At 38.7% G+C, this 24,879-nt stretch overlaps 1 protein-coding gene across 1 annotated transcript in view; it reads right to left on the reverse strand.

The window, feature by feature from the left end:
* Nucleotides 1–18,670, reverse strand: part of LOC103901689 (probable ATP-dependent RNA helicase DDX10) — an 80,224-nt gene extending 61,554 nt beyond the window's left edge. Inside the window, exons 1-2 of the mRNA XM_009282611.1 lie at nt 18,562–18,670; nt 16,205–16,366 (exon numbers count right to left, since the gene is read on the reverse strand). Coding sequence (XP_009280886.1) covers nt 16,205–16,366; nt 18,562–18,657 — 258 coding nt within the window. The 5' untranslated portion in view covers nt 18,658–18,670. The remainder of the gene's footprint in view (nt 1–16,204; nt 16,367–18,561) is intronic.
* Nucleotides 18,671–24,879: the final 6,209 nt, after the last annotated feature.

Below are 24,879 nucleotides of genomic sequence, written 5' to 3' on the forward strand. Positions count from 1 at the left end.
ATCCAGCTGGGTCAAAATCCCAAGGTTGGAGACTGCACAAGATCTCTGGGCAACCTGTGCCGCCACCTGCCTGTCCTCACACAGAAGTAGTTTTCCTTACATCCATGCTGAACCTCCTTTTAACTTATGGCCATCGTCTCTTGCCCTCTTGCTCTGCACTGCTGTGAAGAGCCCGGCTCCATCTCTGTCTCCTCCATGACCTCTTTGTAAGCATTGGGGGCTGCTGTCAGGTCACCCCGAGGCTGTCTCTGCTCCAGGCTGAACAAGCCCAGCTCCCCCAGCCTCTCCTCACAGGACCACCATCTCAGGGACCTCAGCTGAACTCAGTCTAGTTTGTCAACACCCTCCTGTACTGGTAGTGTGTAGGATGTCATGAATACTGAGTAGAGGAATGACTTCCCTCAAAGTGATTCAGTTCAAAGCATCAGATAAGAGCGTAAGATAAGAGTGTAACCCACCACCACCACACAGCATGCAATCTGGTTCTTGGCACCATCTCACTCTGCAATCTTGCTCTTCCTGGGCTATTTCGCTCGCTATGCAGGAATAGCCATCAGGCTTTAACTTAGGCTTCAATTCCGGAAAACAATCCTATTAAGGCACTGCTTAAATTTATACGCAGCTTCAAGCACACGTGTAAGTACATACAGTGTGCTGAGCAAATGCTTAAGTACTTTTCCCCAGTCAGGACCTTATTTCCTATTACCTAGAGGACAACGGTGTATTCTACTGTGCCAAGGTAATAACCCCACATAATAAAGACACCCTTTTATATGACTGCATAAAACCCAGAAATTAACTATCTACTCAGATGAGTATTTTAACTACAATGTCATTCATTCTCACACTGCTACTGCTAGGAAGAAATATGGGCCCATGCAGAACACACATGGACAACGTACTGTAAGACAGCTGTAAAAAGTAATCAAATAAGGCAAAGTTGAACCAGTCAAACAGTTGGATATTGATTTATTTCATGTGAATAGATTCTGTTCATCTATGGATAAGCCTGCAACTATCTGTAACTACTAAGCTGTCCAACAGTGTTTTTCATATATGGGAAAAAATAACAGAAAAGTCTGGATTTTCTTGGAATACCTAAAGTGTAACACAATAAGAATGCCAGATTTTATGACTTTTCTATCAAGCTATAAATCATTACTTGTAAAAACAGCACATAATTTAGAGATGAAAAATCCAATTTACTAGGGCAGGAAAACAAAAGATATTTCAAGGTATGAATACTTAATTTTATATATGTTACTGGCTGACACTCTGTTATAGCATAACTTCATAACAGCACCATGAGGCTGTCAGAAAAAGCTCTAAAACATCACAATCTGATTAAATACTCTTTTATCTACAATGATGAAGTCAAACATCCATATTTTCTTTTGCATTTATACCGAATAGCTCTCCTTTGCACCCATATAGCATCTTCTTCACAGCTGAAAGATCTAGTCATGTCCTTTCCAGGCTATCAACACTGAGGAAGTTTAACCAAAAATCGATGCAATAATTTGTTGTAGCTTAACTTCTAAGAAAGTGCTTCCAGCCCTTTTAGTCCAAAACCAAGCAATCTCACCTTAAAGGCAGTACCCAGAACATTCATTTATCATCTTAGGTCAGCAATATGGTGTATGCAGGTTTTGAACAGTGGCTAAATGCAGATTATCTAGATATCATTTAAGGAGTAGTTTGGATAGATCAAGAACCACAGGTTCATGAACCTATAAAACAGGAGAGGTGATGGGATCAATGTGCCTGACTAGCACAACACAGGCTGTAGGACTGAATCAATCTACTGCAGTGGTCATATCCTGGTTTAGAAGAACGTTCTATCTAGATTTTAAAACATTTCACTGAAGGACAGTACACCATAGTCTTTCAAAACTAGCTGCTGTTACTAGCTACTGCTGTTACTAGTCTGAGCCTACTTACCTTTGATTTTTAGACCCTGTCTAAACTGTCTAACTGGTCTTTCAACCAGTTTGAAGGAAACCCCGTTATCAAAGTTTAGGTCCTTATGTAGATACATGCTGATCATGTGTCCTCTTTAACTTTTCTGTTTGCAAGGCAAAGAAAATCAACTCCAGATGTCTCTCAGCAGTTAGGTCTACTTTCCTAAATATTTCAGGAACAGACATATCTGAGATCTCTCCATCTCCCCAACCCTACCTGTCACTTCTGTTTGTATATTCAATAATTCTATCAGCCCTTTTGATCCCGTCAGAAAAATCCCACTGCAATAGTTCATGTTGACCTGATCAACCACCACATCACGCAAATCTTTTTCAAGGTCTATATCACTAAGGGAAGAGCTCTCAGTCCTAAAATCCTGTTCTAAATGTCTTCTTCCTAGAAATTTCTATTTCTGCCTATCTTAAAACACAGCTTGCTTTGTTTGAGCCCAACTTAGCAAGAAAGCTTTCTTCCATATCACTAAAAAAGTCTTGAAATAATATACTTCCCATGGAACAAATCCCATGGGCCCACTAGAAACATCTACTTAATCAGAAGCCACTGGTTTGGGATGTTCCAGTTACTGAGGTTTTGGTCCATTTAATTTGTGCCATGTTTATTTCTTAATCAAAACACTTAAGTAAAAAGCCTTGCAAAAATTTCAGTGTCTTCCACAGATGTATTTACAAACCAGATTCTGCTCCGATAAAAATCACATATACACACACAGTTCACTACATGCCTACTTTCCACAAAACCACACTGGTTAGCATTATATTCCTTTCATTTAATTCTTCATTAAGACAGTCCTGTGCCAGTCATTCTATTACTCTTGTGTAGACTAACAGCAGGATGAGTTACCAGCTTATTTTCCTCAAAAGCATTTGCATGGTAGTTCTCAAACTCCTCCAGAACTCTCCTGCTGTTTCAAGACCCTTTTAAAACCAACATTAATAGTATTACACAGCTCAGAGACCTTCTTGATCAGCTTTTTAAAATTTCCTGCAAATTATCTTTTTTTCCTCCCCAACTACACATCTAGTTAACAAGGATGGTTAATAACCTCAGTAATCACAGAGATGAAAGTTTTTAGTCATCATCACATAATAAATCATAAATAAAGCCTAAATCATTTGGCTTTCAAATAAACAAAGAAGAGTTATGGTTACTGAACCCTTCCACCTTTCCTGCACTAGAACCAACAACAAGAACCAGCTCTGCCTAACAAGGAGCCAAAGCCATGGATAAACCTGCTTCTAACATATGGAAAGCTACTCGCTGTTCTTAACTCTGAAGTTAAGACGTCTGCCACTGCCTTCTTTTCACACTCTTATTTCCTCTTTCTTTCACTGTTGGGTTTTAAAACAAAAAATCATACCCCTTTTACTTCCCCTCAAGACTCCGACACACTTAGAGTTGGCCGAGGTTTGGAACAAATCACTCTGCTGCCTGGAAAAATCTGGCTGTCATTTGCAGATACATCTTAGTTGACACCAGTACCTGATATAATTTCTCAGTATTTTACTATCTCGTTATTTTAGTGGGACGTAGTTAGGGACAGTCAGCTGTGCTGCAGAAAATACACACACAGTTGTTCAAAAATTCATAGCATCTCTTATATACTGGCATTGTCATATTCAAGAGCTGGTTTCCACCCAAATTTTAAAGCACAAGTGTGCTCTGAAAAGTGACTTAATAAATGGCAGTGTGGTATCCCACATTTTTCTTCTCTCAGATTTCACACCAAGTTTGTGCTGCTTACATGCAAAATATGGGGGTTTTATTATTATTTTTAACTGCTCAGCTTGCAAGCAACTTGGTATCTGAAAACCCAGCTCTAATAAATACGGCACCAACTTCCATGCCCTCTTCCATGGTGGTTTTGCTCTGCACAGGCTGATGGAAATCAAACTAGAATTCGTGAGAAATATTTATTAATTACTTAAAAATAAACAGAACGGGGGAGGACTGAATACACGTTGAGTAAGAAAATTCTGTTTCAGCAGTCACTTTTTGGCCATTGCTACGTTTTATATTGCTATGTAGTTTAATATTTATCTTATTATAGAGATTAGCAAATCATCTATATGCAAACAATGCTCCAACCACCAAAACAAACCAACATTCCCAACTGAAAGATAAAATTGAATCAACATATTAGTATTTCTTTGAATATTATTTTTAACAAAAAAAAAAATCTGGAAATTAAGTACAAAATTGACGACTATTAAATAAACAAATCTTAATACCATCAGGGAAAAAAGCAAAAGCTTTTTGATTTTTTTGTGTTTGCTTTGGGTTTTTTTAATCTCTTAACAATTGGTTTTAGAAAGCTATTATATAATCTCTTCAAGCAACAAACTACATAAACATAATGATGTAAACCTCATCTGTAGAGCTGATGTTAGAGCTGATGTTTACTTTATAGGCAGGGAAACTGAAACACATAAGTCTAGTACGACCTATTTAAGACAACATAGGAAAAGCGTAGCATCATAAGCATGTGAAAGACAGCGCAGTGACAATCTTAAACATTAAACAAGCACTGGAAAAGGTCTTAGAGGCAGTTGGGAAAAAAAGCATCCTCATTTAAAAGAAGAAAACACAAACTAGCAGAAACTGACCCTTAAAAGGACATTGGTAGAATGAAACCAACACAGGAAACCAGCTGACAAAAATGAAAATTATTCCTTTCTCATTTAACATCTGAACACGCTGAACATGTTTTAAGGATAGAATTTTTTTTTTGAAGTTGGTAAGTAGGCCATCTGGTTTAAACTTATGTATGTTTAACGTATATATATTGTTGCAAAAGCGATTTGGGATGTTCATCAACCAAGGAGGAAAGGGACACAAGTTAGGACGCATGTATACTTACAGTTTGTTTCTGACAAACAGCCTTCCAATAAGAAAGAGATGTTAAATCATAGTAATTAGAATACAGAGGCAGTCCAGTAACCATCTTTTTTGTGTGCAAATGGCATCTGAGCCAGATTCTGAACCAACAGAAATCAAAGGGATTCTTTCAAATGAATTCACAGACCCTTCCATCCCACCCTGTATATACATACACAAACACACAGAGAGAGGTAAAGGTAACCCTAATTCAACTTAAACTACACTTTCAACAGAATTACATCAGGAATTAAGTTAGTTAACGGTGTTTAAAAGTAACATTTAAAGATGTAAACTAAAATCTTAATGACAAGGTCAGTGGGAGTTGCACGGAAAAACACGCTAGTATTTTCTAGAGAAAAGTAGAGGAAAAAGGCTGATGAAGATGCACTTCACCTGATGCTGTGGCTGCTTTGGATTTTGAAGGGATGATACCATTTAAGAGTACGAATTCATAATCTAGACAGGTCACAGATTCTTGAGCTGTCTTAATGCAGCCGCTCTTAAGGAAATGCCCAGCTCTCATACACCAGATCTGAGAGAAGGCAGAAAACCCCCGCAGCTATCTGCGCCTGCTCATGCAGATGCAGGCCCCCAGCAGTGCCCAAGTCCTCAGCAAGTGAAGGGTGCCGCTCCCATCAGAAGCTGGTAGGTTGCCTCAAAGACCCATGAAAGGTAGAGGTCAGCATTTTGGGCAGTTGTGCCATTACATCCTCCTGCAGGACAAGCAGCTTGGCACTGGAAGTTCTTCCCCTTACAGCACTAAGGCTGCAAGTTAACCTGAGGTGAAGTTAAATTAAGCCTGCACTACTTCAGCCTCCACCCACCTTCCAGCTGCGTTTTCCTGGCATTCACCCGATTAGGGTGTACACAAACAACCTATTCGCAGTTATTTCATTTTCTTATTTTTCACATCAACAAGATGAGGCCAAGAACTCTGATTTTGCTGGAAAACTCTTAGAAAACATTCAAGGGCACTTCAAGCTTTAAGTGTAGCCCATCCAGCTGTTGAAGTGAAAGAAAAGCGAAAAATGAGCAAGCTCTTGCCTCCACCAGCAGCACAGCGAGGCCAGATGGATGCTGCTGCTGCTGAGACTAAAAGGGATGTCTGTCAACTCACTTGTCAGTGTCCATTCCCCTTATCTTAATAGCTCTGCACTTGGAACATAGCAGCAGCATTGCCTGCACGCAATAGCTATGAAAGGGCTCAGATAGGCTTTCTAGCAAAGTAATACTCTCTTGATTTATTTTACACCTGTCTATCTCAACTTTTCTTCTTTGCCGTTCAGCTAAATGGTCCTCCCAGCAGCAACCTTCTTCCCTTTATATTTCGCTCCTGTGCTGGCACACTCTTTATGTGAGAGAATTTTATCATCATCACCCAGCACCACATTAAACCAACTGTACAATCACACTGAAATCTGACAGATTTCACCTCAAAGTGAAGGACTATTCAAGTGCTTTACTTAATAAAGAGCATAATACTGCACTGAGATTTTTTTTCCCTTCAGATTATTTCCTTGGAAATATGATGCAATCTCTGTTCAGAATGAATGTATTGATTGATTTCAAACTACAAATACTATTTTTCATGGGTGCATTTATCTTCCAGCATACTGAATGGTTTGCGCTGTATAGCATCTATTTTTCTTTTTATTAATTGCATATAATTTTTTTTAATCATGAGTAAAGATTTGGTAAAATAAAGAAAATCCCGGGGGGGTCTTTTCTGTTTCTTGAACTGTTATACACAGTATTCAATGATCTATGACAATATGCTACAAGTACTTTTAGTATTATTTTATAAAACTATAAACCAAACACGTTTAAATCATAAATACTCTGTCATCAACAGAAATCATCTGCAAAAGCAGGACCGGGAGCGAGACAGAGCCTAGAGCTCCAGTTGGAGGGGGGCTGCAAAAGGGCTGCCAAAGGAAGGGGCAAGGTGCAGGGCATTCTCTCCCGAGAGCTTTCCCATCTGGGCCGTGGCTCAGCCAAGGCATGGGGTTGCTCAGCCAAGGCATGGGGCGAGTCTTGTGGCAGGGGCCGGAGGCAGGAGAGAGACAAAGGCTACAGCATTACAGTAGGAAGTAAACCCCAAGGAATGCAGTGTGGCACGAGATACACAAAGGAAAAATAATCCACTATAAATATCATCTGAGATCTTAACTGATTTGGTCACACCGTTGTTCTCCTACTAGTTAAAATTACCAGCATTACTGCTTTTAAAAATAAACTCAGTTTGATCGTAACCTTTGGCCAACTGCAGGTTGTAAAGGAAATTAATTCTTCCTTCATAAGTGAACCTACATCTCTTTTTCAAGTTCCTACATCAGGTGCATCTTTCATTGGATCAATTCAATTCGTACAGATTTTAAGTCATCGTGAGGTGACCATAGTTCTCCAAGTACTCTCTCCAAGCGTGCTAGATATCCTATATAGCTGTGTAGTACCTTTTCTTCCTCTAAATGGCCCCAGAAATCTTCATGCTTTTTAGGCATCAGCTCTAAACTCAGTACTGAGGCTGTTATATCATCCCTAGTATTATAACTCAATTTTTCTTCCTCAGAGGAAGCATCCTTTCCAGATTCTAAAGAACTGTATGTGAATTAATATAAAATTAATATAGTTACAGTCTCTCTCCTACTCTCCCCCCTATATACTGATGCAAAAATTATTAGGAAATACTCCTTTTGAACTCCATGTTTAAATCTACCTGGATGGTCTCTCTAGGGGTACCTTGAATGTAATAATGTGGTTTGTAAGGATATCCTGTTAACAGTGAGATGAAGAGAAGAAGGAGAAAAAGTAATAAACTGAATACCAAATACACTAACCCTAACAAGCGGTAAGGCAGACAGTAACAGAAACCTGAACTCCTAAGTCACTGATAGATGAACACTAAAGGAACCACACAGGCACAACCTTGAGAAGGTTCACACAGAACTTCGTAACTGATAAGAACAAGAGAAACAAGGTTATCTGTGTTTATCAGTCTCATGGGAAAGAGCAAACTTATTACAGAATATTTGAAAGGCACTGTGAGACTGTGTGGAAAAACCAGCACCTGGAAGGACCCAAGGTCAAGGCCAGTGACTGTGTAAGGGCCCTATGGCATGGGTATGGATATTGGACATACTTAGGGCCCACACTATTATTTAAGGGATCGGTGAATGTGAGTGTGCTTGTGAATCAAGGGAGCGAGGGTGTTGGTAGTTCTGGTAGTTCTGCTAGAAACGTCAACCTTGATCAGCCAGCAAGAAGGAATAAGCTTGCGCTGCCTGTGCTGTTCCTATGTTTATGTGAGTGCTGCCTGCGTTTATCTTTTCTGCGTCTCATCTCTGTGGCCACCCATGTGTGTATTGCATGTGCGCATCTGGGCAATACATGTGCAGCCTTGCTAGGGCTGGGTCTGTAACCTGGAACAGCAGCAGCCTCCATCCAACAGACCTGCAGAAGAAACCTCCTGGATTGAAATCCAAGGGATTTGGCTTCCCTTACCAGTCTGCAATCTTCCATTTTCAAGAATGAATTTTGATCACAAAGTTATGGAATAAATTTACTGGGGTAAGTATACTCTTCCTGAAACTGCAAGTTTTTTATTTTATAAAAGTCTTTATAGAAAGTCTGGTATGAAGAATTTTCTCTTTTAGCCTTGGAAAGAGTTAATTAAGTAATAATATTTGGGAGAGCAAATATACAAAGGGTGAAATGTCACAGTGTATCCTCCTCATTAAAACTATCCACTCTCCCATTAACAAATGTGTTTAGGGAACAGGAGACAAACCAGAGGTACTCTGTTTCAATGCAGTTTCTAAAATATTTTCTACTGAATTATGAACAGTATGAGCAAAACTAAGAGACGACGTAACTTTGGAGTTCAGGTGGTACAAATCAGCACCATTTCATTAGCACAAGGGCCACAAAATATCTCCAGTTTCCTCCCAGCAACAGCAGTATCTTCTGAAAGATCCCCCTGTGACCTGAAGTCTAACTGCTCTCATACCTCTACAACCATAGTTGTTTAAATTCTTCCAGGCAGATACTCCCTGCACCTTGCAGTATCAGGCCCCTGAAGACAGCCTCAGTTTGTTTGCTACTAATACCACCCAAACTAAATAAAATTTTAAAACGTTACTTCTAGCCATCTTCTCACGTTGATCATCCCACGCTCACCACATATCTTACTTGCTGCAAAGTGAGTTAAGAAATAAGGCTCCTATTCATTTTTCCTTCAGCACCAATGGGCATTTTTCTGAGCTTGGGTTAGTATACAGAAAGGGAGGTTATTAAGAAGCGAGATGAATCCCTCTCTGCTACAATTTTCCTCCTAACAGCAGCGCGTTTTCAGTTGAAAACTTGAAAAATGGGAGTGCGAAAACAAGTTCTGAATACGCTATTCACTTTTCCCTTTATTGTTGTTTATAACATTTTACACATTTCAAAAGAGCTCAAATCTGTACCTCTCACTGAGCTGTCATTAAATACCCATTAATGCAGAATTCTTTTCACATCATCTTGATCAGTGTTACTGCCCTTTCCCTTGCACTCAACTGCTAAAATTTACTTTGCTTCCAAAACTTCAGTAAGCATTAATTACATCACAATTATACCTTTTTTTTAATCTGATTTTCAATTTTTCCCCATTTGCAGAGGAAGGAGAGGATAACAAAATGTGAGACTCATGAAGGAAACCTAATTATAGTGTAGATACTTTGCAAGCTTCCACAAGCCTTAAGGCACTGCAACACACATCTCACCTAATCCAAGCATCTCATGAATGCACCAAAACATATTTCTGATCATCCTGAAAACTGTGCTCATTTAAATGACATTCACAAATGGATTTAAAAATCAATGGCCTGTGGTTACTTTCTGAATAGTTCTGCTCTTCATCAGAAATGGTTTCGCAAGGACAGTTCATATTAAGCTGACAGGCCATATTAACCTAAAAAAAGCTATTTTGCACAAGTTTTGATTTTAAGAAGTCCTTTTTTTTTTTTCCCCAAAGATCTTTTCTTTTCAAGATTATACTGAAGAAACCCTAAGAGGGGGATTCTCAATGGAAGGTGACCTATAAAATTACAAGCTTTGTAAAAACAGTTTTTTTCTACCCATGTGCAAGATATAAAAAAACTGGATGAAACAACATATGCTTTCATAGCTTTCCGTAAATTATTTTGTTTTTCTAAGTCACCATTTTAAAGCCAATGTTTATACAAAACCAAAACACATTTGTCTCTAGTGGTCTTCTAATCTACCTATATAATAACTTTAATAGAGTTAGCATGTTTCAAAAAATTTATTTAAAGAAAAAATAAAACCTGCCAAAATTACAAACCATGAAACTACACCAAGCATTAGCTGCAGTAGGAAGAAAAGGAATTAAGAGGAGAAAATATGAATTAAGATACAGACATTTGAAACTTGCTGAAAGTGAAGGAACAGAAGAAAGTTAAATTGATGAAAAAGTTAAGCAAAGATCTTGAACAAATCTGAAGCAAAAGTAGAAAGGAAAAATTTAACCACAGCTTTTTCAAAAAGCTAGGAAGGAGAAAGAGACAGTTGTAGGAGAATTCAGTAACCAAAGTGGAAAAATCAAGAAACAGACAGTTGTCATATCTGGCTGTTAGAAAAGATGTCAAATGGACAAAGAAAAGATCTACAGCAGTCTGCTTGCGGGAAGGAAATTAAAAGAAAGATGGGAATGAAATAATTAGTGTTATTGCAGAAAGGAAAGGTCAGACGACAGAGTTCGTGCTATGCCATGATGTATTTTGGCTGACAGTGAAGTATTGAGGATTTTAAAAGAAGCAATGATAGTCAGAAGTGATGGATTTAAGACTTTGTATAAAAGGGACTACTGAATGCCAGTGAGATGTGTAAGATGGGATGAAAGTATGTGACTTTCAAAAGTTCCTCTTTCAATGACACAAGAAGGAGCACTAAGACATCTGTACTTAGGCAAAATCTGAAGTCATGAAAATAAGATAAGAAAGTCTCCTAGTCTTTTTGTTGCTTTCAAATCCTTTGCTGGTAACACACTTGAATCTCTCAAGTTTCATCCTCTCCCTCCAAATGAGGCTAAGAAATAACTTACACCACTAGCCCGTCAGGCTTACATACACAATCAAACTTTTAACAGCAAATTCAGACAACGACCAGGCACCTGATCAGGCTTCTGCAGTACAGCCATGATACGTGGACTTGGGTAGTTGTTCTTCCTTCACAACACTAAGATGCAACCCAAAGATTCAAGTATCTGCTGCGGAGTGATTATGTTATCTTTTGGGAAGGGAAACCTTATGAGGTGGGAGAATTTTTAAATACCATTGAGTAGTCACTGTGAAAGTGGCCACATAATTCCTTTTTAATGTGAGGCAGTTCAAATTTTTCCCTAGCATTCCTTCATTAATGAAAGACTGATGAAGATAATTTCTTAAGCCAGGTAATAGACAGTCCTACCAGAGGGGATGCGTTACTGGACCTGTTGGTCACCAAAGCAAGTGAGTTAATCGGTGATGTCAAGATTGGAGGCAGCCTGGGCTGCAATGATCACGCACTGGTGGAGTTTGCGCTCCTGAGGCATGTGGTCAGGCGAAGAGTAAAGTCAGGACCCTGAATCTTAGGAAAGCAAACTTCCAGCTGTTCAAGGAGTTAGTCAATAGGACCCCCTGGGAAACTGCCCTCAGGGACAAGGGAGCAGAACAGAGCTGGCAGATCTTTAAGGACGCTTTCCATAGAGCACAAGAGCTCTCAATCCCCATGTGTAAGAAATCAGGAAAAGACGTCAAGAGACCAGCATGGATGAGTCAAGACCTGCTGGTCAAACTAAAGGGCAGGAAGGAAATGCACCAGCAGTGGAAGCAGGGAGAGGTGTCCTGGGACAAGTACAGGGCCGCTGCCCGGTTGTGTAGGGATGGGGTCAGGAAGGCCAAGGCGGGAATAAACTTCTGGAGGCCACGGCAAAAGACAAGACATTGCAGAAAGCTGTTAACACTGTCACTGAAAGAAGGCTTGGGAATTACATATCAATTCAAATCAGAGCTTTCTGTAATTGATAGTATAGCGTACAGATGCAAAAATGAGTAGTGCCAAAAATGCTACAGCCCTGAGGTATTCTATAGAATCTGTGAGATCTTGAAAAAAGTATTGCAGTGGTCACAAATGAACACAGAGATGAAGAAAATGGATAAATGGATATGCGTGAAATGTGCCAATGATTTCTACCTTAGAGAGAAAAAACAATGATGATGGGTCAGATATGGTGGATGTGTTGGATTATCCAGGGTACTCTGAGACTGCATTATTAGAGACTCTTCTATTAAGGTATCTTGTAGGAAACAGTAAACCTTTATTTGGCAGATATGGGCTCCCAGAAATGGTCATGTTTTACAACAGTCCTTACTTAATTGACAGGACTTTGCAAGATTTTGAAGAGTTGGTGAATGCCAGAATTCTTCAGTCAAATGATTTGAAGCAAAATGGAGTTAAGGGAGTTAAAAAATTACATATATATATTTATATGTGTGTATAAAACCATTACAGGCTCTGAAAAAGATCTGTATCTCACTCTGCTGGACTTAAGAAGACTGCCTTTAAGGCACTGATCGTTGCTAGCTGAAATTTTGCTCAGAAAGCTGAGGATCAGACTGCCTTGCTTATTCAAATTTGGGCTGGGAAGCTGAGCTGATCTTGAGGCACAGATAGATAGATAGATAGATGTATAAAAATACATGGACAAAATTAAATGGTAGCTGAGGAGCTCAGTTACTACAGGCTCTGTGGCTGATGACCCCTGAATGCTGTTTTAGTGGCAGTTGAGCATAAACTGCAACGCGAGAAGAATTTCTCTTTGCAAAAGGGGGAGATGTAAAGGGCTTACGCTCTGGTTAATCTAGGAAATAGAGACCAAGAAAACATGTTAACAGCATGGTCGCCAATCTCCAAACTCAATATAGGCCTGTGAAATCTTTCTTTTAAGTATATATCTTGCTACAGGTCTGGACTCTTGAGGAACCCCAAACACCACGGTACTAAGCTCTTTGGGGATCTCACAGCCCAGTGACTGCAGTTAAGGAGTATAGACTTATCACTGCTCTGCCTTGAGATGAGTAAATGTAGCCATTAGAAGCACCAGAGAAATGCCTGTACTAACAGTTAGAGCACGTAGCACTTTCTTTCCTCTAAAGACTGGAAAATCAGCCCCATGGCAATTACTGATAATGAACTTGAGCATGTAATCCAAGTAGGGGAGATTGCTGTAAATGTTTAGCATGTTGCTGATGTAATGAATCCTGCTTTGATTAAATTATTCTTTAGTTCTCCCAATTCCCCCATATATAGACCTCCATTTGTCTTTGCATGTCTCTGCATGGGATTGTGCCACCCTTGCCCCATGCTTCCTGCATCTGCTTGCAGAATGCTCTGCTTGTTCCTTACCTTAGACTTATATCTGGGACAGGGACTTTTTATTTCGTTTCTGTGTGTCAAACCCAGCTGACGACCAAGGTCAGTGGCTTCTTGATGGTGGCACAAAGCAATGGAACATTGCAATTGTAATTGGTTGCCCGGAGAGGTTGTAGATGCCCCATCCCTGGCAACATTCCAGGTCAGGTTGGACGGGGCTCTGAGCAACCTGATCTAGTTGGACATCTCCCTGCCCACGGCAGGGGGGTTGGACTAAATGATCTTTGGAGATCTTCCAACCCAAACAATTCTATGATTCTATGACTTGCCCCACTGACAATGCAATGAATTCCCAAAAAGTGTTAGTGAGAAACCAATGGCTGAAATGGGATACACTAAAATAATGTTTATCTATGACACTTATCTATGATTTCTAAATTATGCCATAGAACTTCTCCCTATAGTGTGAATTTAACTAAGTACACGTTTTCTGTTAAGAAAAAATAGAATAAATATCTGCCCCACATAATAACAATATAGCTTCCTCATGGGTCACTGGAAGAGTGGATCTTCTGATCACTAGATGAGCTTAACATGACCCAAGAGAAAGGAGGTAGCGCTTGTCTCTGCTTGGATGAGACAAAAGAGGAGGACTTGACATATTTTCCCAACTATTAATATTACAACTATTTCCTAAGCAGCAAGAACTGACTGTCAAGAATCCCAGACATAAAGGACGACTTAGTAATAAGGTCAAGTAACAGAAATACATTCAACCTGTGTGGCAGCCTTACCTTATATAGCCTGTATTAATTGATACATAAAATGAATTGTTTTCTCAAACTTGAATGCCTTCTGAAGTGAGGGTGAAGGATCATCTTTAACCACAAGGTTAGTGAGACTACAGGGAGGTAAATGAGGTTCTAACAAAGTGAATGCTGAACTCCCACTTATCACCTTCCTGCCCCTTCTGTCCTTTTAAGTTTCAATTCCTTTAAATTTGGGTAAGTGAAAAATTAGGACACTAAACAGTTTGTAAGACCATTTCAAAAATTAAATGACAATCAGGAAACTGAATACTTCATCATGTACAGAGAATTTACCATATGAAGCATTTTTCACCTCAAATTGTTAAGCCCCAGGTAAAAACTCTGAACATGCATGCAATGACTGAATGCAGTAAGGCAGCCCTAAAAACTAGACACATATTTCACAGTACCTCAACCAGAAGCCTTAGTTTAAATATATTTCCTTCTTTTTGTCATACTACCATTCATTTTTTTCATTTCATTTCATAAAGGATAATAATTAGGTGTAACGTGAAAAACACTTATGCAGTAAGGTAGGTTACATGAATCTTGACACTTTCCATAATTACAAAAAAATTCCATGATGTTGATGATGTGGCCAGTCCTGTTCATTTTGTCTGGCTTGCTTTTGAAAAGAGGCATTCTCTTTTCATAGTATCTCCACAGTTGAAATTTTTTTTTTTTTTTTTTAAACACAAGTAAATATCTGATCAATGTCATTTGTTCTCCTCTTGGCGTTAAAATGATGAAGCTGTGTTAACAGACCTACTGATGAAGTATTTAGTCACTGAAATCTGATGTCAAACATACAACAGCATCACTCAAAATATATGGATTTGCTAATGAATATCAGATTGATTGGAAAGTCATAAATCAGTCTCTCCGTCCTTCTTTATTAAGCTGCATCCCTGAAATAGCATCGTTTTCTGTTAAATTGACTATGATTTACCTATAGCACAGAAAACATTATTTCTTTGCAGCTACTTTCAAATGCAGCACCTCACTGAAGAAGAGGTGAGATTTTTTTGTAGACGTCAAATGACTGTAACAGGACTATAGGAGTAGACTTTCAAATTAAATGTCTGAAGTATGCTTTGACTTTAGCTGGAATACTTCTGTGCCCAAACATAACTTGAAGCTTTCACAAATCCCCTCCAAATTATTTTGTTCAAATACAAACCTTAACAGACACTAGAACATCTAGCGCTAATCACTAGCAATCAGTGGATAAAGTCAAACTGGATAAAGTCAGCATTTGCGGAGCAGGGCAATAAAACAACACTTTTTAATGCTTTGGCAATTAGAAGCTTTAAGTATAAAGCAGGCCTTTAATAACATGTAGTCCTGGGATCTCGCATTTATCCGTGATCTGGAGAAATCCAAACCCTTCTCACAATGATTAACAGAACTCAAAGACATCCAGCTGTGTTCCATATGACTGGTACGTGACAAGATCAGAAAACTCTGCTTTGGTCCATGACAAATAATACAGAAACAGTTTGCAAACTTATGGTCTGCAATTTAAAGGTTTTTAAATGCCAGAGAGAAGCCAGACTGCAGATACTGAAGTTTTCAAATTACAGCTAGAATTATATGACATTATTTGAATAATTCATGAAATAAATTCTGATAGCCCTAATAACACTGATGCAAAAAGTCAGCACTTTTGCCTACCTGAAATGTAATATTGAATGTTGAGCAAGCGGTACTGTAAAGGCATTTCAGAGCCACTCTTTGGCTTCCCCTTCCCCCTAAACATCTTCAGCATTTGTTGGAGCACGTATGCCAGACAACACTTTCTTTTTGTGAAACAAACCCTTCCACTGAATGCTGCTTAAAAAAAAAAAAAAAAAATGATGCTCCCACTAAACTTTTACCAGATTTTAAAGTTGTAAATAAAGCTCCACTGTTACCAACAACTGGTATTGCATAAGGCTTTGTGTTATCCAGCTACTTATGTCAGAACAGTCTTCCTGTGTGCAATGTAGTCCCGAAAAAACTGATGAATTTAAATGAACTTGTACTACACTTATTTCACAATATATTTAAGTATTTTTCCTCACTGAGCAATCCATATCACAGTACCTATTTCTGTACTTCAGTAATTGAGGTAGAAATCAACTTACCCTATGTTTTTCCTTTACTTTCTTCCTGTATTCTTCTTTGTCAAATCTGTCTTCTTCCCGCAGTATCTCTTTCGCTTTATCCAAGTTGATACCACTGGCATCATCTTCCTCATCTGCTTTCGCCAAACTGGATTTTTGCACAGGTGGCCACTGCTGCACTAACTGAATTATACGTCAACAATAATGGTTAGAATCATTTTTTCCACACCAAAGTTTTGATGCCCTAAATATTCCAATACACTATTTTTCTAGACTAAATAAAAAGGCCATTTGCAAAGGAAACAAACAAACAAAACTTTTGCATAATATAAACTGAGATACCTTATTTAACATCACATTCAGTCAAAAATGAGTATTTGAAAATAATGTCTCCATTAAACAGTGATATGGTGTAATAGATTCACTTGAACTTCTTCCCCTATTTTTCTCTCTTTGCCTAATGGAACAAATAATTTATAATCCTGGTAGTCATTTTGGGAGAAAAATGATATTTACTTTCAAGAAATGACTCTCCAAAATATATGCAACAGAACAAAACACCAGTAAATCTAAACAGTATGTTTTCATGTAAACAATCAATATTCCAACATATTAACTGAGAGAAAAATGAGATAAGCCTTCATCACAGTACACAGAAAACCTTGACTGCAGGTTCATGTTTTGGGGGAAGCAAGGAGGACAGACGTTGACGGTTTTATTGGTTATTGTACGAAAACTGGATTGGAAATGTTTGATGATGCAAGTTTAACTTGTGGACGACATGCTGAACACATCCAGCTTCCCTTAAATACCTGAAGCTCTAAACTGAAGACAAAGACTAACTACATATTCACCAAAAAATATCCCCACCTATCTTATGACCTTGTGGTATGAGCAGACATCATCTGGGGGCAGTCTTTGCAAAAATCATTCTTGCTTATGGATTGGTAGAGTAGTCACTCTTAAAAAGAAACTATATAGCAGAAAATATAGAATGTCTTTCAGATACACATGCAAAACCAAACATGTTTAGGACTCCCTAATGCACACAGGGTGTTATTCACCTGGATACTGATAAAACCACCCTACTGTTTCCACTTCCTTTCCTAAAATGGAGTTTGCGTACTTGTATATTCTAGGAAGATACAATTCTTAAAGGAGTTTTATTTTATCAAAGAGAAGCATGTGGAGTAGAACTTTAAAGCATAATTTTACACAGCTCAGAAAAAAAGCGGGAACAACATCCATAGATGCAAACTTTATGTTTCCTTAAATAAGTCACCCCTTCTCTATTGTGCTACTTTTCTAACTATGATCTTTGTGCTATTTTTTTTCTCCATCCTCACTCCCTTTTGCTTCATTGCATGAATACATAAAACATTTGTGTATGTATTTTAAGATGAGACAACAGCTTTTGAATATCTAAAAATATCTGAAGATATAATTTCCAGTCAATGGGTCAACCTCTAAAACCTTTTAAATTTTGTCTAATGTCAGTAATTATATGGCTATATTCTCTTTTCCTCCAATATAAAATGCTTTATTTTATTTGGTCACAAAAGCAAATTATATACTTGTAAAGGTAACCTCTCTTTCGGTTTACACCTTACTGAAATTAATCTAGAGTAAAAAAAAAAAAGAGCTACTTTTTTCTTAATGCTGGAAATGGAAAAACAACATACACAGCACCTGAAGCTGTGAAATCAAATGTTAGAAAAGTCTGTGGAGCATGGAGACTTGCTAGTGAGGTTATCACCACAATGAAACCTTAGAGTGACTAGCATCCACAATAGTTCCTTTCCGTATAAAATCAATACATTTTTCCAGAGGCTATTAAAAGATCCAATTAAATTAGTGGCAAATTTCAATGCACTGCTATATCAGAACCAGTAGGTGAAAATTTGGTACTTACTTAGCTTTCCTAACAACACTTTCAATAGTGAATGCTGGAAAGAAAAACAGGGACTTCCTCTAATTCCAGTACATTAACTCAAGACTAGGGGGAGCTTTGGCAAATACCTACAGGAAAATCATTTTACATTTCTGTAAGGAGAAAATAGGCTCTTTATTCCACCTGAAATTGAAGATAATAGGCAGAAAAGAGGTACAGTTCTGTACATCCACTAACAGCTCTCATACAAGTAACTTATACATACAAAGGTGAAAAGAGGTTGGTGCTCAGCATTCCTCTTTTTCACAGTGGAACTGAATTCTAAATGGAAGCTGAACAGTTTTGCAAAACTTAAACCAATTACAAAAACCACACACTTCTGAAAAACATGTCTTTTTATACAGATATAAACTGTAAGTATTTTTGTCTTTCTAGAAACTATAAATTCAGTTCCCACCAAAATACAGTTATTTTGAATTGATCTTACCTCTCCATCTTCAGTAAAGACTATTTTTGTGTTGACTTTAAATTTCTTCTTCAAGATTTTTTTTGCTTCCTGGGTTTTAGTTGTTTTTTTCTTCATCTTTGATTTTGATGCATTCTGTATAAAAGAAAATGAGATTTCTTATGGGTTTTTTTCTAGTCACAGAGTATATGCTTCAAACTTCCTTAAAAGCAATTAGATGTATTAAATTGCAATTCCTAAAACACATGAGTAAGAGTAATTTCCAGTAAAAATTAGCTAACAGGCCTTTTCATAAAAGTGTTTTAAGCAGGCGATATCATGAGGAATTCATTTACTCTGTTAACAATTCAGCGTAACTTAAATCCTATCAGCAGCAGGATACCTGACTCATTCAAATCTCACCCACCTTTTTGGGACAAGGACACTAGATTCACCAGCTTACACTATTAGCAAGCCTCATCAGACAAGAAATCCAGTATAACTGACTGAAGCCATTAGCTACAACTGATCAGATACCATTTTCATCTCACTTGTCACCACATTGTCCCCAGGCACCGCAGCACACCAGTTTGGGTTATTTCTGTGTCAATGAAGGGCACAAGTAGCCGTGCAAGTACCTTCCTCTTTCGTAACTCTTGTCCCTTGCAGTCCCATCACAGTGCAGAACATCAGTGCTAGGACATGTTTACCAAACTTAGCATTAAATAACATTTAGAATCACAAAAGTTATCAGCATCATAGGAAAAAAGTTGTAGTGAAACAAAGTGGTGAAGACACCAGGGGAATTAATAAATGAGTCAGCAGAGATTGTGAAATCCAGATATTAACACTGTTTCCAACAGTTTGAGGTTGTTCTTTCCTGGCTACCACTGAGAAAGCAACACTCACCAGAAAAAGCAAATATTATCTGCAAAAAAGTATCCCTGTATGAAACACACTGATACTGAAGTTACGGTTATTTTTTGTGTGCACAATCTTCCTGTTAGAAAGAAGAGGCGGGGGGGGCTCTTTTTTTTCTAGATCAAGGATTTATCCAGAGTATTTTCACATTTTGGAGGTAGTTTGCAACTCTGGGAGAGCCATTTTAATTAATTCTGTAAAATGCAGTGGAAAATAAATTGTCACATCCACAGATGGCTCGCATAGGTTTCACAGAGACACCCATCTGGTGGTAAAATCATGGAACCAAAGAACGCAGAGATTACCGACCTCCAGCTCTTCTTCCGAGAGCTCTCCTTTCAAGAACAAAGGCTGTATGTGTTCAGGCATCTAACAGGACACAATACACACCAGAGGACATTTTAAGCAATAACTGCCATTGCAGGAAGTATTTCATAGCAAAAGATATTCCGCAGGACTACATGGAGACGCCACAGAAGACGACCCACAACTCATTCATCATCCTATAAAGACTGCAAAGCTCCATTACTCAGGAAAAAGTGCATGAAAACCGGTCACTAAACTGGCTAAACTTCTGATAAATAATAGAAAGTGGTCAAAGCAACCAGAGAGAAAAAGGAAAACCTGAACTTCTTTCTCTCACTTTTCTTTTTTATTTTGGTCATTTTTATCAGTTTCATGTTCTATACCAAATCTACTATAAAAGGAAGCAAAAAAATTAACTCAGAAAGTCACTGTCATTATGGTCAGCACACTGATGCACTGAAATATGAACTATAAAAGAGAAAAATTACAGTCTTCCTAACAGGAAAAATGGTTTATGACAGCTACTGTGCTGTGTTATCAAGTAATGACCATATGCTATTATAGAAAATAGTAACTGTAGCAGCACTTATGTCCTCAGTATTGTCATATGATTTTTGTTGCACTGTGCAGCTACTACTAACAAGTCTTAGGCACATCTTTAACAGCTCAGAAAGTTGTGTTATTCCCTCACTCCTGTTGCTTATCCCACAAACACAAATTGTTTGAGAGTTTGCGTAAGCATAAAACCCTTACCACGAAACATGGTACTTAGTAGAACAACAGGAATTGTCCAGAGGAAGAATTTAAAGAGAGATGTACTTCAAGGCGGTAGGATGACACTTCTCATTACCACAACATTTTCTTTTACCAGTTGCTTTTAGTTTTGTTTCTCCCCCCCCCCCCCCCCAAACCCTTTCATTTCTGCACTGCCAGTATTACTGCTACCAGCATAATATGCCAATATGCTAATGTAAAAAAAAAGGTGACTGAAAGTTTCAAATTGGTACATCAATATTTTGTAAAATTATGCTTAAATGTGAATCTCAGCTGTTTACATTTCTTGGCTTAAAAAAAGTTTTCTTGGCTAAAGAGAACATTTTAATGTTTAACGTTTTAAATTTTAATCACAGATGTAGGCACAATTTTACAAACTACATGACTTCACTGTTCAGCAGAAGTGGTGCAGCCCAGAAGGGAAGTTGGGTGAGTTAGTGCAGTAGTTCCTCACAAGGAACAAGTAGTTCCTCACAGTTCCTCCCTGTCCCAAGGGGTGGCTACAGTCCAGGAGAAGAGTCGGACAGGTCAGCCATGGGGTGTATATAGTTCTGGGGCTACTGTGGGGTCCCATAAATGCTGCTTTGGTCCTCCCTCGGGGACCTCTCTCACATTGTTCCGGAGTCCCTATATAGTCCTGAAGTCTCTCTCTTCTGTCACTTAAGTCTCTCTCTCTGTATGTCTCCAGTAGCGTCTTTCAGAGCATCTACTCCCCACATCTCAAGAGCCTCTCCCCATATCTCCTGCCCCAGTGGCTACTGCTCTATTTTGAACGTATCTGAGCCAGGAGTTCCTCCAACTGGCTGCAGTCTTGACGCAGGATGGGTTGTTTACATCCATCTCGGCTCATGGCCTCCTCCCACACACGCTCCCCCCCGCGACCCTCTCACCCAAATACCTAATGCTCACACCCAATTTTCTAATGCCACCGCCTGCCTTTGCTTTGACCCTACATTTGAACGGCTACACTGAAACATCAATTTCTCCATCAAGCAGGGGTCTGATTCATCCATTGTAAGAAGCATAACACCAATGGATAGCAGGCCTCAGGCTTTCCTAATCTTCAGTGCCAACCCTCAGTTCCCTGTGTGTTCAAGCCATTCTGCTTACTCAGTTCCCATTTTCATCTTGTGTACTAGGAGATACCTGACAATTTAGAAGCAGCAGGTTGGCATTTAACCCTCATTCTCCATGGCTTCCTCTCTTTTCTTCACAATGAGTTCACCATACCAGCAGACAACACTGGCTGCTGGAGGCTGCCAAAAGATCTCCTTCATCTGTTAAGCTCAAGTGCTGCAAAGAATACAACCATGGCAGGAGCAATGACTCCTCTCTAACCGCTCAGCAAACAGCTGAAATCTGGGGTCACAGGCTTTGCAGGCAGAAGCACTGTCACATCAGCAGAGTGAATGGAGGGTTCACTTCATCCATGAGTGAATGGAGGGTTTCTGCTGACAGCTAGACCTTGCCCCTAACGCCAGAGCAAGGCATGGGCCTGGGCATTTTAAAGCGAGCTGAGAAGGCGTAGCAGCTCCCCACACTGACCGGTTCACTCAAAAAACATTGTGTATCAATACCTGCTCAACTAATATCTACCTCAGTAAATCCATTCCTAAAGCTGAATTATACCATCAAATAAGCTGTTGATCCAAACAAAGTGGGCATGCGTGATCTGGGCAAAGGTTTTCATGTTGCTGTTAGATTTCAAAGGGATTCTGCAGTTGAACTCAAGTTGGTAACACAAGTTAAAGCACCAGCCGGTGCAGGCACACTTCCTTGTCAAGGAGAAGAGGCTACTTACCACTCACCAGCACATACATTTTGCCCTATGCCCAATAAAATAGGCCCTCAAGTCTCACTTTTTCTTCTATGGAGATGTGGCAATAGTTAAACTGATCAAACAAGACCATAATCAACCTCTTTAAAATGGTATATAGCACTTAAGCATTAGAAGTTAAGAATCACACGTGTTTATAAAAATTTCATAAAATGTAGGCTCAGCTGCAGGGTTGGGGGATTTTCTATTGTTACTAATCAAAAGCCTAAATTTCTTCTTCCTTTTGCACATGCACATGCCAGATGGCTTGCTGGATTATTTAATGAGTTAGAATAAAAACTAGCTCTTAGAAGCACAGAAAATTCAAACATTTTGATATATAATCAGAAACAATATTTTTCTCAAGAAGGAGCAGGCTTTTGTTTTCTGGCTTAAAAGATCTGATATTCTTAGCTGAATCTATGACAAAGGTTTTCTAAATGAAGATACTGACAAGTTTAAGACATAAGATTTACTATTTTTCCATTATAATTTTTTTCTGAAAAGACAGGGCATCAGAAACACACGTCAGTAAATTTTGCTAGTCTAATACAGAATAATTTTTTTTATTAATACAATTTTTAAAGTCAATAGGTTAGACTGATCAGTAACTCAGGATCAAAGCACTTATAGTCTCTTACCGTAACCAAGACAAACACATTTGCTTTGACCTTCGGAGTGTTACAAATCATCAAATGTAAAGTTTCTTTGTTTCTATCTATAATTTCCTTTTTAATTGCAACTCAATAAGCCTGTGAAAGCAAGCACAGTATCTTCACTACAGAAGCTGTCTAAAGACAGGACTACATTATTGTGGTGGAGTAAAATATCAGTTATAAACAATTTTCCAGTCATGTTAGCTATAACAAGCATTACTACTTTTCTAGGGGTTCTGTGGGCTTTTTGTCTGCCCCTTGCTTATACCTTACAATTCCTAGGAAGAATGGTGCTGTACCTGCAAATATTTTTCAGTCTCTCCCAACATTATTACATTACTTTATCCAGAACTCAACAGTACCTGCCTCTGAGAAACAAAAATCAATGTGGTACTCAATTTCACACACTTGTTTTGTATTTCTTCAAGAAACTGCCCACAATAGGAACAAGTATTATCACCAAGCATGTCAATCCCCCTGTAAAGCTACCAAGTTTAGACTCAGAAGTCATTCCCCACAGAATAAGACACGGGCTTGCCAGATTGAAGCTACCAAACCTTAGACAAAGACAAGTGCCGTCTTCCTCTTCGTGCCGTGGAGAGCATACAGACATGGTTTTCATCTGGCAGGCACTACGAAACTTTCAGAAGATTGAGTATCCTCCAACCACTAGTCCAAAGCAGCCTCACCATAAAGCATTACCTCTCAACCCCATAAACTTCTCGATCTCAGACTACAAGGCTTTGATTACCTACAACCGAGATAAGGTTAGAGGAGAGAAAAATTGTTACTCCTCCTGACAAATATCTAACCATAGAAGCAGCAGTGAGATGATACAAACCTCACACCTTACACATAATTATAAAACATAAGGAGGAAAACATCAAGAGAAGGAAAATAACCAGACTTTGAAGTCCAGTCCATATTACTTCAAGCACCTACAAAACTCTAAACACCAAAAAGTTTCCTCCTAGTAATATAATTTGAGTCAGCCAGCCATCTGTCTTCCCATTGAGTATAAAGGACCAGAAAAGCAGAAATCCTAGGATGTGGCATGACCACAAGGAGATGTACGGATGCTGCTTTCCTTCATGATCTGTGGTAGCTAGATCGTCTCTATTTTAGTTTCCAGCCCACTTCTCTGCAATGACAGCTATTTCAGTCCCTCCTGATTTCTGCTGACTGCTCATGAGCCACAGGCCACTTCGCGCTGTCGTGAACACCAGAACAAGCCAAAGCCACTGAGAAGCAGCAGTGCAAAGTTCTTCAAACCATCCCTCCACTTTCACAACACAAATACCCCAACCTTTCCTAGGAAAACAAGCTTCTTTTGTTAACATGTGTTGGGTTTTTTTAATGTAATACAAGTGAGGCTAATTTTGCTTTGGTGAAGTACTCTAAGCTTTTTCTTTTTTAATTAAATGTTAAAAATTACGAAGCTTAAATTCACAGACACTATCCAACCAATTTGCATAGCATCTGTATACATCATCGAACACAGGTTTTACCATGACAGTTGTGAAGATATGGAAATAGGCAGGTTGGTACTCAAAAGACAAAACCAGCACTCCTTACGTGTTGTTCTATTTGCTTCTCTATGAACTTTTAAAGCACATCAGTCAAGTATCAAGATCAACATGATCTTGAATTTTTCAAGTGATGGCTTAAATTAAAAGGGTAGATTGATGGGGTTCTTGTTGTTCTGGGGTGGGGTTTTTTCAGGGTGTGGGTGTTTGTTTTATTTTGTTTTGTTTAACTAGTAACATGCAAGATACTGAAAAAAGCACAAAGTCAAAATTATTGGCTGGTAATTCCTTACACAATATTACAGTTTGAACAGGGAAATTCTGGACAGCTAAATCATTTGCTACATCTATGCATTATTTA

Source organism: Aptenodytes forsteri, unplaced genomic scaffold (genome assembly GCF_000699145.1).
Source record: "Aptenodytes forsteri isolate BGI_AS27 unplaced genomic scaffold, ASM69914v1 Scaffold294, whole genome shotgun sequence".
NCBI lineage: Eukaryota > Metazoa > Chordata > Aves > Sphenisciformes > Spheniscidae > Aptenodytes > Aptenodytes forsteri.